This window comes from Perca flavescens, chromosome 21 (genome assembly GCF_004354835.1).
Source record: "Perca flavescens isolate YP-PL-M2 chromosome 21, PFLA_1.0, whole genome shotgun sequence".
In the NCBI taxonomy this organism is placed as follows: Eukaryota; Metazoa; Chordata; class Actinopteri; order Perciformes; family Percidae; genus Perca; species Perca flavescens.
The window spans coordinates 13,579,459-13,594,578 of record NC_041351.1 but is presented as its reverse complement, the minus strand read 5'-3'; the positions used below and the strand labels follow the sequence as shown (position 1 = coordinate 13,594,578).

The 15,120-nt window shown below is 41.7% G+C and overlaps 1 protein-coding gene across 3 annotated transcripts in view; it reads right to left on the bottom strand.

Annotated features, from left to right (window-relative positions):
- The window catches only part of dnmbp (dynamin binding protein), a 51,647-nt gene continuing 36,527 nt past the window's right edge, over window positions 1-15,120 (bottom strand). For 2 of the 3 annotated variants that reach the window (XM_028567500.1, XM_028567502.1), the window contains 13 exons: window positions 9,571-9,779; window positions 9,107-9,206; window positions 8,604-8,751; window positions 7,130-7,147; window positions 5,859-6,058; window positions 5,634-5,764; window positions 5,415-5,519; window positions 4,124-4,252; window positions 3,677-4,012; window positions 3,337-3,525; window positions 2,861-3,059; window positions 1,393-2,075; window positions 1-1,136 (listed from right to left, as the gene is read on the bottom strand). In XM_028567500.1, coding sequence (XP_028423301.1) covers window positions 951-1,136; window positions 1,393-2,075; window positions 2,861-3,059; window positions 3,337-3,525; window positions 3,677-4,012; window positions 4,124-4,252; window positions 5,415-5,519; window positions 5,634-5,764; window positions 5,859-6,058; window positions 7,130-7,147; window positions 8,604-8,751; window positions 9,107-9,206; window positions 9,571-9,779 — 2,633 coding nt within the window. In that variant the 3' untranslated portion in view covers window positions 1-950. The remainder of the gene's footprint in view (window positions 1,137-1,392; window positions 2,076-2,860; window positions 3,060-3,336; window positions 3,526-3,676; window positions 4,013-4,123; window positions 4,253-5,414; window positions 5,520-5,633; window positions 5,765-5,858; window positions 6,059-7,129; window positions 7,148-8,603; window positions 8,752-9,106; window positions 9,207-9,570; window positions 9,780-15,120) is intronic. The other variant, XM_028567501.1, reaches the window with a different exon arrangement.

The window sequence follows — 15,120 nt, the reverse complement described above, 5'->3', positions numbered from 1 at the left end:
TCATGATTTATCAGCTGAGCTGTTTTTTATTCAAACAGTGTGTACTTTACAGTGGGTGCAATAGCATATTCTCAATATACAGCACTATATAAATGTACATAGGGAGTATGTGGAGAAATCAGAGTAAAGATCAGACAATCTCGCTCTCTCTCTCTCTCCCTGTTTGTTAACCTCCTTACAGGGAAAATGGGTCATCATCACCTGATTGCACAGTGTCAACCCAGTCAAAAAGTGTATTCAGGTTATTGACAAGGGGGCTGCTTGTAAACCATATAGCATATGCCATTCAACTTTGTTCTTGGATTTAATTCAAATAGTCCATATTCATTTCATACAACACTCAATTCTTGTTGATGGCTTCACCGTAGACACTTCAAAACTCGCAACCAGTGGATAATCCTCATAAGTGCCTCAAACCTCGATTGTTAAACAGTATAGTATAGATCCATCTAATATTCATCAGTCTAGTGGTGTAATAAACCACATGTAGGAAAAAGTCATTAACACAGTGTTTAGGTCAGTCTGTCTGCATACCACTTGATGTATGTTTATAAGAACCAGTCTAAACCCAAAACATTCACATTTCCATTGCAATCACCCAATGTGCTAACCTTTAAAACTGTTCTCTTAAACAATTCATTGTCTTCAGCTCCAGAGAATATGGCAAAAATCTGGTGCAATTCACAGGTTTTTCACTGGAAACGAGAGGGAGTAGGGCACAGTTTCAGTACAAATAATATAAAAAAAGTCTTTAAATATAGGCATATAATGTTAACTTTTAGGAGCAAAGTCAGCAGCAATAGTCAGTCCTTTTCACTATCAAACTCTTTGACAACAGATCAAAACTAAGTCAACGCGTGTCCAGATGCTTGTTTGTCTTTTCTTGTTCAGTCTGCTCGCAGAGTGAGCCTTCTTCAGGTCCAAGTACAGTCTCAGGATAAAACTTTTTTTCAAGTATATTCTGATTTGCGGATGTAGTTGGAAGGCACGTAGCCTCGCAGGCCTTCCGCCTCCGCCAGCCACCAGTCACTGTTGCCGTTCATGTCCTTGAACTCCAGTATCCGCAGCCGCTGATTGGCTGAGATGCTCAGTTCATTGGCACAACGGGCATCAAACGAGTAGAGAGCGTAGTAAATCTAAAAACAGAGAAATAACAATGTCATAGTTAGTTTGTGTTTTCATTTTAAAAGCAGTATGAATGAATGTTTTTGGCCCTTTTAGTGGTTGTATTCAGGATCACCCTCTGGCAATGCACACCCCTCAGCATCAATTGTTACTAGGATTGTATCATTTTTCTACACAGACTAACTTGAAACTTGAAAGTAAATTGTCTGCCATTGTTTTGGTACGGTAAATGTCTGATTACATCATAGCAGTCACACTAAATCTCACCTGATGACCATCTAATTCACTGTCTGGTTCTGGTACTGGTACTGGTACTGGTTCCGGCTCCGGCTCAATGTACTCATCTCTGGAGTAAACAGTCCTTTTCTGGCCACTATTATCTCCATTTCTCCACTGGTATGAACTGTAGGTTCTGTCTGTGTGCCCATACCGCTGTGACCGACTGTTTCTGAGTGAAGAGTAAGAGTCTGTCTCTGAGAGGTCTGACATCTCCTTGTGGCTGCTCGGACTTGCACAACTCGTATCGTACGTGTCTCTGTGATTGGCTGAATGCCGGTAAGAAGGCTCGGTGTCTCTGTGACTGGAGGAATTTCGGTGCGTTTGGTCTGAGAATTCCCTGCGGTTGGAGGGATTTCTTGGGGAGGAGTTGATGGAGTTGCTCTGACTGGATGAGTCAAGGTTGGGTGGATCTCTGTGACTTCTACGAGATGAGGCAGAGTCCAGCGAAGGGTGTGGCGATGAATGTATTTGGGGCTGCGATGTGGAAAAGCTGACGGTGGCTGTTTCCTGGTTAAAGGTCAGTGTGCTGCTGCTGTTTTGGCGGGAGAAAACAGGGGAGGAGCCGCCGTAGCCTGACTCATTAGATGATTGGCTCTCGATTGACACGTCCGACTGACTCCGGCGTGGGTTGTAGGGTTTGAGGAAGGAGCTGTACACAAAACCCTTGCCAACTGCAAAACAAGAAACGCAAGAGAAGACATATGTATAAAGTGTATTGCTAGGGTTGCATGATGTTGACAAAATATGAAATTGCGATATATGAATATTTCGATATCAATATTAATTTTGATATTTTTAAACACATGTAAAATTACAAAAGTAATGGGAAAACGCATCAAAATAGATTCATAACAAATTAAACAAGTTTTCTTACAACACAAGGTTTATTTCAACTGACAGTCATATTGGACTGGTCCAACGTGAATAAATAAATAAGGACAATGTCTACAGAACAGGACATGTTCTACTGGTTGGACAGTATAAAATAAATAAAGACAACAGGACACAACTTTTCTTTCGCTTCTCTGATTTGTTCCGTTTTGTTGTCTCCATTTCTTCACTTACACCGTCACTCTGTCGAAATATGCACACACGTGGTACGCTACGGAGGGTTTGTCACATAGTGGACCCGTGCGCTGACGTGTACCAACATGTGGCACGGTAACTGGCCAATGAAACGGGATCCTTATAGTGTTTCAAGCAGCCTCTATATCGAACACAACTAAGCCACACAGCCAACGGACGGGACGCAGCACTCCACAAAATAAACTAAATATTGCATACTTACTGCGACACTTCCGATATAATATTGCGCAACGTGACATTGCGATAACGATATTGAGTCGATATATCTTGCACCCCTAATTGCTGCGCCATTTTTTTTCCCAATGTCAGAGGCTCACACATCCAAATATGTGGCTGATTTATATGTGGCTTAAGAGTACAAATAACCCACCTCCAGTATCAATTAGCCAGCGGTTGTGGCTACCCATGGGGTCCTGTTGCTTGATTACACCCACAAGGTCTCCCTCTAGCATAGAGATGTCCAGATCCTGGGCTGCATTGAAGTTTCTCTCTGCCTGGAAAAGTTTCTCTGGACCATAGCGTACCAGAAGTCCTGCACGGTGCTCATCTGTTTGCATGATGTGGTTCGGCTGAAGGCAACAAGGACAAGACTGGTTAGATCATGAACTCCTTGTGCATTATTTATTAACCCTCTGAGGTCCAAAGACGTTTTCAATATATTCTTAAATTTAACTTTTTAGGGTATTTGCATAAAGCCGATCCCCATGTGTTTCATATCACAATGTTCAGAAAAAACTCTTTTTGAGTAGGAGTTTTGTCAAACATTGTTTGGACGCGCTGGTGCGTCTTTTGTCCTCAGAGGGTTAAAATACACTACGGTATAAATGGGATGAGGGTTCAACTCACAGGTGCCTGCAGTTGTCTTTTAGGGGTCTGCTTCTCCAGAGTCTTCTTCTCAAAGGTCTTTTTTGTGGAGGTGGCTGGAGGAAGGTTCTCCGGGCAGAAGCTAAAGCTCTGTAGAAGTTGGAGAACTCGACCGTACTCTTCTTGGAACTTAGCAATCAGGTTGCCCTCTGTGCCAGCTTTGTTAGAAAACTGGAGACAAAGGTAAAGGAAAAGGTCAAGTTAATAACAGAATGTAATGAGTACAACTCATTGGGAATGGATTAGTATTTTTTTCATAACGGGTCCATAAATATTCATGAAAAACTGTCCCACTTCCTACAACATAAACAAAGTAACTCACAGCCTGTAGGAGGGGCTTCAGCTCCCCCAGTGTCGTCTTCATGAAGTCCTTCTGGGATTGAGCGAAAGCCCTCACACAGCCAGTAAACAGCTCCTCTGCTGCGACGTGGAACTTGGGGAGTTCGTCCAGAAGTTGGGCGTTGAGCGCCTCATAGTTGTTACGCGCCACCTGCAGCTCATCCTGGACACGGCGGTCCTTGAGGCGGTCAGCCCGCTCCTTGCAGTTGTCGTAGTCCAGCAGCTTGTCGAAGCGCTTTTGGATGAGTTTGTGCGGCCCGGCGAACATGAGGAGGAGCTGGGTGAGCGGTTTGATGACTAAGGCCTCTGTGCGCTCCTTCTGCTCAGGGAACAAGGGAAGGGGGTTGGACAGAGAACGTGATGCGATCAGAGGTTATTCCCAATGCACTTTTACAGCATCTAGGTGAGGCTAAACAGGAAGAGGACTTACAAATTGTGTGAACTGTTTGTCGCTGATGCAGCGGTGAGCTTTCTGGAAGCGCTCCGGGTCGAGGACGCTGCGCTCTGTGTAGATGTCACAGAAACTGATGGCTGCCAAGACCTTCACAGATGCCGATTCCTAAAGAGATGCATTTCATTACAATCCATGTTGCTATGAGAAGTACTCCAAAAACATTATATGACAAAATATTTATAGTGGAATATGTGTTGAATGCACTGATTAAGTCAAGTGTAATGTTTTTATATGTAAAGGCCCAGACACAACAACCAGACGGCCGACCCTCGGCAGAAAAGCCGGTTGGACTGATCAGTCTCCCGCAGTTGGTCAAAAAAATGCCTCGGAACACACCAAAGCGACGAGACGTAATACGTCTCCATAACAGCTGACGTCGCTAATCTGTATTGTCGACCCCATAAACGAAAACCGGCAGCTGATTGGACGCGCGTCACGTGGGTCTGGTTTCTCCGGAAATTCAAAGACAGACTGTCTTGGCGGCTTGTTCAGAATACGATCTCATATTGTACTAAAATAGTTCACGAAACGTGTTTCTGAAAACATATAAAGCAAGAAATAGGTCATGCAGTTGCTGAATCTGTCTTCATTTCAGATCAACAAAGGTCAAAGATTTTAGTCAGATTTTGAGAGACTCTAGTCACGCTCATTCCGCTCCCCGTTTCCGGCTTAGCACTCTACCAATCAGATGGGTCATTTGAGTCTGACTGCCGGCAGTGCCCGCCCCGCCGATTATACATATCAAATCGGCCAAAATGAAGGACGATGGCCCCTCGGACAGACGACGGCACGGAACACACCGAACAGACTCGAGTCACTGACCTCGCCAGGCTGTCCGATGGCCGATTATCGGCTTGGTGTGTCTCGGGCTTTAAATCTTTCCCTCCTACAAAATTGTTACTGTTATTCTTTACTATTCTAATGAACCGTGTGTTTGAAACGTTTCATAATCCTAATACAATATTTAGCCATATCAATATAAATCAAGAATTATTAAATGTATATTTTCATTACAGACACTGGAAATATGGCCCATGGCAAATACAGTTCTGCACAGGTGTTTGTTAACATATTGATTATGTTTAAGAAATTAGAATTAGTACTGAAATTTTATCAAGAAAAGATTTTGGAAATACTTGCAAAATTTCACAAATCAGGCACAGTAAGTATGTCTAAGTGTATCTAGTACTTTCAGTTTCAGATATGGTCTAAATAACAAAGTCACTGAGTTGGAGTTTTCCACGTGGCAGTGGTAAATTGCTCCTACCCTTATATGTTGCAGGTACAAGGAAATGTCCCTGATAAAAGACTTGATGAGTCTCTCCTGCAGTCTGAACTTCTTCTCAGCCTCATCAAACGCTTCATCTTTAATCTGGGAAAAAGACAGAAGACAGAAAGAGATCAGAAGCAGCAGGTTTTCATTCGCTGCATTCAGGCAGTCTTCCCTCTACTCGGGTTAAGAACTTAGCAAGGAGCAGTGATGTACCTGGGGTGACATTCCTGTCAGGTGTTTGAGGTGGCTGCTGACTCGGTTGGATTTCTTGATAATGGAGTGCATGCTCAGCTTGGAGATCTTGTCAATGAACGTGTCCCCGTCGCCTTTCCTGTACTTCACCACTGTGGGCAGCAGAGGGAAGACAGTTCAGACTTTGTACTGGATAAATGCTTTCCCAAATACAGACAAACCAGCAGGCTTTAAGAGATTAATTACCAAGGTCCTTCCTGCGCTTGTACTCGTTGATGTTTACGTTGATCTCTTTGACGGCCTGCAGAGCCTGAGTCAGCTGGGGCCGGTCGTGATGGCTCTCCGGTGTGGCCCCCAGCAGCTCCATCAGCAGCAGCGGGTAACGCATCACCCGCTGCACCGGCTTGATTAAGAAAGAGCCGAGGTTGATGTAATTTGTTTTCCCCCTGAAAAGGTGACAGAGATGGCAGACGGGGTTTGGTTGGAGGGAAAAACAAGAACATGTGAAGAGTGAGAGACTCTCACATACAGTCCGCATTCCAGCCACTATTACAGTCACAGCTATTGAATTACGTTCCCATGTTCACGTAACACACGTCTCTATATCATGTGGATTGCATGATCCAATGATATGTAACCATCATCACATAATCATATATTTTGATGATGATCAGGGAAGGCACAATAGAAAACAATATTGATTTGCTTAGTTTTAATGCAATCTAGAGGACAAGTGAATTTAGTAACCATTTCAGTTGCTTAATTTGGTTGTTTACAGACAAAATGTAATTTGATGTCTGCACGGAAGCCAATTACTTCTAAAATATTAATATTTTCTCAATATTACAAGATAATTTCTTGCTATTTTACAAAATAAAGAGAACAAATTCATGGCATGTTATTTGCTAATTCAAGGTAAACCAATTTCCACCTCTAAACAGTAAAATATGTCAATGCACACATTTTTCCCTTTGTCAATGGAGGAAAACACATGCATTTTTATGGTGTCAGAGGTGGATTTTTGGTCAGTGTTTCTCTATTCTCTATAAAGCCAATGTACAGCCCTTCATGTTACAACATTCTCATAATATTGAGAAAAAGATTTTATAACAGTTTTTTTTTTATAATATTGATTACACCAGTTACTGTAAATTGCAGTTGCTGTTTTAGTCCAGAAGATGGCATTAGATGAGTTTCCCAGGGTCAACAATAGCCACAGAAGGAGGAATATTTCTTTTCACAATAGTATACAGTATTCACAATCAGGTGCAAAAGGGAATTGAAATTGGCAGCACACACACACACACACACACACACACACACACACACACACACACACACACACACACACACACACACACACACACACACACACACACACACACACACACACACACACACACACACACACACACACACACACACACACGCGCGGCTGAGGTTAGTGAGCAAAAGGCATGCGTTCAAGATGATTCTCATGCTGTAAATCATTGACGGCACTCGTTATTGAGACTTACCACTTGCGATAAATGGCCCTGTTGAAGGAAAGGTTGGAAAGAGATAAAAATAAAAACAGGATTTATAAACCTATGATCTGGTGATAACTTTCATGAATGTTTAATTTTCTAGTCTTAAATTTTGCAGAATGAAATAAGGAAAGTATTTGCTTATGCACAGACAAAATCCAGGATTTTAGTTTGCAAGGTCAAAAAAACAGTCAAGCCACTGTTATGGTTTTGTTGTGCGAATTCTTTCTTAAAGCTGGAATTGGCCCAGTGTGGCAGTAAAACATGGCAATTTCTAGTAGGTGGCAGAAAACATGAGCTTTTAAAAGCTGAATAGGCTGCAGGAGATGCACACACACTTTAGAAAAGACTATTTTCCTGTAAACACTGGCAACATTATGGTCAACTTACAAAATTACTAGAAAAACTGTTTCAAAAACTAAACTAAAATCAACTTCATGTCAACAAGGGATTGGCCGTGTGCACACACAGCTGAACATAGTCCTTTTCCTTTCATTTATTAAGACTTCTTGGAACCGTCTGCCTTTTTTGCCCAAAGCTTCCGGTCTAACAAAACCTGTGTTTATCTTCAAACACAGATAACTTTATTTTACAGCAGTTCCAACTCAAGTGTCTGAGTCACTGATGGTGAAACCAGACCAGTGAAACCAGGTAGGGCACATTCTTGGACTGCTCTACATTTCAGAGGAGCAGTCATAGTGCTCCATCTCAGTGTTCCTGGAGATGGTAAAGGTATCTTTACAGAAAAATGGTACTGCTATACCATGGTATAAAAAAAAAATACTTCTTTTGTTTAAAAGATTTACCAAGCCTGCAGTTCTAGCATAACTTGCCCACGCATCCAAGTTCAAAGTCTGCTTAAGAAACTCCGTCATAAATTAATTCCATGTGACTATCAGCTAACAGCAAAACTTACTTGAACTTTTTTCAAAATAAATAGCGTGACGCCAAGAAATCTGAATGCCTTAAAAGGTATAGGCTACTTTGCCATATTTAGTCTAACTTTGTGTCATCTTTGTGCGTTTAGATGAATGGTGTGTGCCTTCGCTCGTGCACTGGCGCCACGGAGGAAAGGCACACATTGTTCATCTGAACACATTGCCCACACTGCCATGACACAGAGCTGGATTGAAATCAGCAAAATATCTCTTCAATTGTCCACAGACTCCATTTTAAAGTTTTTATTCTACTGCAAAAATCTATTTAAAGTTACATTTTGAAAAAGGTTTCACATAACACACTAACAATACAGCTCCCATTACTTTTCCACTTACTGTACTACACTCTTCGTCTTTTACAGTTAATGTTTTACTTCAACTGTTTGTTTGTATTAGTGGCCACTCTTACGTACTTAAGTTTTCATGCTTTTACACACACAAACATGCAAAAGATATTTTTTAAGTCAAACACACAAGTCAAAGCTAAAATCTAAAAACTAGTAAGTTTCCTCCTCTCAGTGACTCACCTCAGTCTCTCCAGACACTCCAACACGTGATGCTGGATGTTTTCATCCTTCTCATAGCTCTCGAGCAGAGAGATGGCATCATCATGGTTCTGGCAGTAGATCTTGTACACCTCTTCCAGCTCAGCTTTGAAGCCCAGAAATACATTTCCTGAGAGCACAGAGTACAGAAACTTAAGTTAATGTGTTTTCTTTTAAAAAGGGAAACAGGAGAGGAAGAAGGAAGATATGTTTCAGTAATATAAAAAAATTACACCCTAACAGACAGAAAAGTTGGGAAGTCGGTACAGACAGAAATCTAAACTGTTACAATACTTTACTTTAACGGTGACTCATTTCAAAATGCGTTCAAAGTCTTAGTCAACTACATTAAGATTAGGTGACAGTTTAGGGTTGTAATGTGAATAAAGTACAAAGCACAGCATGCAGAAAGAAATCGCTTGACTCGACAGTTTAATTAACAATTACTTAATAGGATATGCATCTTTTAAAAACTGACTTCTTACCAATAGAGTCTGTGTCCTGCAGTGTTTCAAACAAGCGTTGTGACAGGTCGATCACAGAGCTGATGTTGCCAAAGAGCCCATCAAAGTCCACGTTCTTCACCTTTAGGAAATGCAGAACGTTTCAAAACAGTGCTAAAAGTTCCTCTGTGCTGTTCACTGATAAAACACTTGTATCCCGGTTGTGACTGTTTTTCCATGCAAACTTCATATCCTAAATATGATCAAAAAATGTATCTCAAAAGCCTCTGTTGTCTCTGTAGAACTCAAACTGTATCTGTTGCAGGTTGATAGAGTTTAACAGGCACCACATATCAACTCGGCCTCATAATCTAAATATATGAAAAATAAATCAATAGTTGGATCCTGTATTTTACAGGGTTTCAGACCTTCAACCTTTTTTTTTTTCCCGAAACCGTGCTCTTAACATACTCTTAATCCACCTCCACAATCTGGATCTTTTTTACCTGCTTCTTCTGCAGTGGCTCGACGATCTCCTCGACACACATCTGCAGGTCTTTGATGTAGTCCTTCTCCGTCTGCAGAAGCTCCTCAATGACCTTTAACCTCTTCTCCATCATCCTCAGCTCGGGGTCCTCGGTGCCGGCAGCAGGGCTGGCGTCCGAGGTTGGGGAGGAGTCCAGGGGTGTGGGTTGGGACGACAGGAGCGTCATTTCTGGAGAGACGGAAAAGAGACAGATTTAGTTCCATCTAAACTAAAATGACAATGGTTTTTGATCTTACAGCTACTTTTTTTTAATCATTGTAATATTTTGGATTAAGCAGTATTGAAGACACATTGTGTATTTGTGTATACATTTCTCATTAATTGCCATGGAATTAGCATTAACTCAAAGATTGTTGTAGCAAAAGACACAAAGGGGTTATTCTAAAGATGAATAAGTCCAAAAAGGGAAAAAGAAGAACATTCCCAGCCCATGTCCCATTCACTGTATCCAAATATACTGCTGCCCGCCCACCCAGCCAGCCCGCCCTTTACTCTTCCTCTTGTCTGACTAGCTTTTGATCAATGTCTCTGCTCTCACTCCCAGAGGGGTGATCTCTGGGGATGCCTGGGACTGGAGGGAGAGCCTGGTTCATGCACCACTGCTTTTTATGAATGAACCCAAAAGTGGAGTGGACTCAGGCTCTTTGTGTGTGGCACAATGGCCTGTGACAGCAACTAGAGACGTACAGGCTCTCAGGGACCGAGCAGACATTAAATAAGAGGCAGTTAGAGGGGGACTGAGGGAAGGGAGATAACGGTACTGGAGAGTGAATATACGTGTTGTACATATTTCTACAGATATCTTCGATTGCCACATCTGCCATTTGTATCTTTTATTACGCAGTGACACATTAGGCTCTTATGTTAAAAGGATATGTCTGGTGATACTCTATATATTTCCTATTGTCAACAAATCCCACAAAAAGAAAACAGATGATGAATTGTTTGTGTATCCAAAGTCTGGGCTTATTCCTTTGAGCCATAGAACTCCATTGTCATCCAAAAGCTATTAAATAAGCCACACTGTTGGACTCGCTGACATGCTCCTTCTATACCATGAACATGGGCACTGTGGTTAATTTAAAGTCGATTCCACATACACCATCCTGCTGCTGTAAATACTCACTAGAGCACCCTATCTGCGGCTGAAAAAAAAAAAGTCCCCCAAAATAATGCCCTATTTACTTTTGTTTGAGTAACTTCTGCTAACACCTACAATTTTAGTTAATTATTTATGTTTTTTATATTTTTTTTATATTAGAGTATATATTCATAAACCGAAGATTTACATCTTCAGTAGGAATAAAAAGACTTGGGGCGGATTATGTTATGAAGTATCATGAGATTGACGAAGACAATGTTGGTTTAGGTCTTCTCAGGAGTTTGTTGATGATGATAATACAAATATAGATTATTAGCAGCCTTATCCTAGTGTTGTGGAGGAAAAGATACAGTAGCAGCAGAAACATTGGTGCATACAATGCAAGTACCAATGATAATAAGTTACTTTGCGCTCTAAGTTAGATTAAACTATTCAGAGTGGATCAGTGTGATATTTTAAGAAACTCCCATAACTAGATCTGTGGAGGGGAAACATTGCTGCCATTGGAGGTTGTGTATATTTTAGTATAAAGGTCTGTTACATCTCAGTAGGTCGAGATGTGCAGCGTTGTGTTGACGGACGAGGGTGACGTCACCCTGGCTCCTAGAACAGATGCTGTCAGAGGCTAATGAAGTTAACTCTGCTTCTTACCCTCATTTTACCCCATGCACTTGACAATACTTGCATGCCACACACACACACACACACACACACACACATACACACACACACAGATTGTTGGAGCATAACGGTTTTCTTTAAATCACATAAAAAGCAGTTTCATCCTTTTGAAAATGTTGTAACCAAGTGTGACCACTTCTCACGAAAGTAAGAACAAACGTAAGACCTTTTAAAATTTCATAACAAAGCTTTTTACATTTTGATGCAAACTAAAATATTATATTTCATGACCCGACTGTGTGTCTGATCCTCAGGCCACCTGCCTCGTCTCCTTCCCACCCTGACCTCCTCCTTCTCTCTTTTCACGTGACTTGGTTAAAGCTCAACTCAAAGGAGCTTTTCTCACCGCTTGCACCACCATACCTCCCCGCAGCATCCGTCACTGCTGCCCAGATAACTGCCAACACTCATTTCCCCACTGGTGAGAAAGTAGCTCACTAATGGGTTTTAAAAGTCATACAGCAGCAATGCGATACAAAAAGAAGCCGAAAACAAAAGACTCAGAGTTTAATTGGAATCAATCAGTTCATTCCCACGTTTGATCCTACACACACACACACACACACACACACACACACACACACACAATATGCTCCACTTCACAGGCTTAAACATGCAGCTATTTCCATTCCATCATAACCAACCTGTGAACCCACATGACCCACTTCTATGGACTTTTCTTTGTTTTATGAAGTATTATAAAGAGGGTACACACACACACACACACACACACACACACACACACACACACACACACACACACACACACACACACACACACACACACACACACACACACACACACACACACACACACACACACACACACACACACACACGGCTTTTAACAATTAAAGTACATTCATTCATACATTAATTTCAAATTTAATGTACAGCAGAACTGCTATTTGTTAGTTAGTGATCGAGAATTTATTCTCGATCACTAACAATGGGAGCAATGTTTAAACAGCTCTGGGTGTGTATGTCATGTGCTGGATCATTATTTGCTGTAGCATACAGTAAGCCTTGGGTGTATACAGGATATGTAAACACACACATACTGTAGAATTGGTGTGACATGCATATAACTATGATCAACTCTTTATGGGGAGCAAAGATCCAGACAAGGAAAAACAGGGTTCATAACTCTGCAGGGGGCTAGAGGGTGTCTGCACAGAAACCCAGCAGCATGAGGGTTAGTCAATGAGTTGCATTCAAGTGCTGACCTGGTTACACACATTAGAGAGTTTGGAAAAATCAAACAAAGAGACTGCCTATGTAATCTCTTGAAATATAGGGGGTTATATGGGCTAATGAAGGCAGAGGAACTATACTCCCTTGATTCCCTGAATTTACTAAATGTCTCCTCATCCGACTGTAATGTGCCGTTTATTAAATTACATTAAGGCTGCCTGATGGTAATAATTGCTCTAGAAAATATATTCTTTTTTGCCCCAATCAAAGACTCATTTGAACACAAACCCTGAGATTATGTGGCCCAGCTTTAAGTCACTGTTTGCAATGCAAAGGCACAAACAGGTGAAATCAGTAGAGCGGAGCCTGTTTCCAAAAAGCAGGCTAATCTCGATAGCTTTGCAGCGTAAAACCTGGATCAGTTTTACATCTTTTTACATCAGTCTTACATCATTCCAGATTTGGAAAGGTGTGGAGATTTACTCAGCAAATGTATCCAGAGAACTAAGTAAACCTGCTTCTTGGAAACAGGTGCCTGGACACTTTACAGGAGTCAGACTATTTCAAAATGGTTTCAAGTTGGAACCAGTTCTTCATTGCCATCCATATGAATCATGTTCAACACTAAGCTTATAGTAAAAAATATACAGATTGGATTTCGGGGACAGCCACAACAGGGAGTGTACTTTATAACTATAAAAAAAACATGTCTCACTGCACCGCACCTTCTGTCTTCAGACGCCCAGTATGACGACAGTCACAACTAACACACGTCATCATGATTTAACAAAAAACAAAGTAGTGGATATCAGGTGGCACAAACAATGGACAGCTGGCTTAAAACTTTAGTTTATAACTTTTTTATAGTTATAAATGTCCATTACATTCAAGCCATTGCCAAATGAAAGCTAATTAAGACTATCAGCTCCACACAACTCTCTGTATTTCTCAGTATGGCTATGTTTAGAAAATAACAACTTTAGCGCGCAGAAACTTCAGAGAAGATAATTACCTCTTCTGAAGAATCCATCATGTTTTTTTAATCCTACGTGTCCTCCTTGGTTACAAGCAACTGCGGAAGGCTTGTGTCATGTGAATGCAACAACAGTGTTGTTGTCATTACTTAGAATTCCTCATGGGGGAAACAAAAACTACACACTATAGTTTTAAGGTTGCCCAAAGACTAGTGAGATTGTGACTGGAGTGAAGTCCTGGGTAGGGATGTCACGAGAACTGGTACTTCGGTACCAAGTCCATTATGGGATAATAATGGAAAAACTTCCCATTCTCAGCGGATGACAACAGACAAAAAATTGATGCTCTGAAGCGGGTTTGCAAACGATGTCATCGTTCATTTTCAGACACCTGAAATTTGGCGAAGGTGAGTGAGTTTCAAGTCATATTAACATTAAGGATAGACCGATTATCGGCCCTGGCCAATTATCTGGCCGTTTTTTGGCAGTTTGCAGATTATCTGTATCAGCGTTTTATTTGCCTGATAACCAATAAAGGTTATTATTAAAAAAGTGTGCTATTTGGCTCATGTCATGACCGAAAGAACGAGATCCAGGGTACAAGCGGCCGAAATGGGTTTCCTCAGGAGGGTGGCTGGCGTCTCCCTTAGAGATAGGGTGAGAAGCTCAGTCATCCGTGAGGAGCTCGGAGTAGAGCCGCTGCTCCTTTGCGTCGAAAGGAGCCAGTTGAGGTGGTTTGGGCATCTGGTAAGGATGCCCCCTGGGCGCCTCCCTAGGGAGGTGTTCCAGGCACGTCCAGCTGGGAGGAGGCCTCGGGGAAGACCCAGGACTAGGTGGAGGGATTATATCTCCAACCTGGCCTGGGAACGCCTCGGGATCCCCCAGTCGGAGCTGGTTAATGTTGCTCGGGAAAGGGAAGTTTGGGGTCCCCTGCTGGAGCTGCTCCCCCCGCGACCCGACACCGGATAAGCGGACGAAGATGGATGGATGGATGGATGGAGGATGGATGGCTATTTGGCTCCGCTACAGCTCTGTGTCTGTCCCTCCATTTCGGTTTCACTCCCCAGACTCACTCTGACTTAATGTCCTGCCCACAACGCTATCTGACTATCTTTTACTGTGTATTATGTTAAAAATTTCCAATTTATGAAATAATTGCTTAAAGCATTTCAACAAAGTTGTTTTGGAGGTTGTAAAATTCCAAAATCTTAGTTTTGACTTTAAGATTTACATTTTTACTGTAAATGCATATTGATTCTAAATTTTGGTTAGCGGTTTCATTAACTACTAATAATCGGTACCGGTATTGAAAAACCATTATCAGTTGATCCCTAATTAACATCACATACAAACTTCTAATCCTTATGCTGAAACACAGGCCCTATATGTTTGTTTGAGGCAGCTGGCATTGTTGCTGTGAAACCAGCTAACGTTATGCTCCATGTAATGTTTGCGATAGCCAGTTATTTAACGACACTAACGAATTGCAACGTTAGAAACTACCATGGGCTACCATGCATCACCATTTGGCCTGTGTCCTCTCAGCAAAATGTAGCCC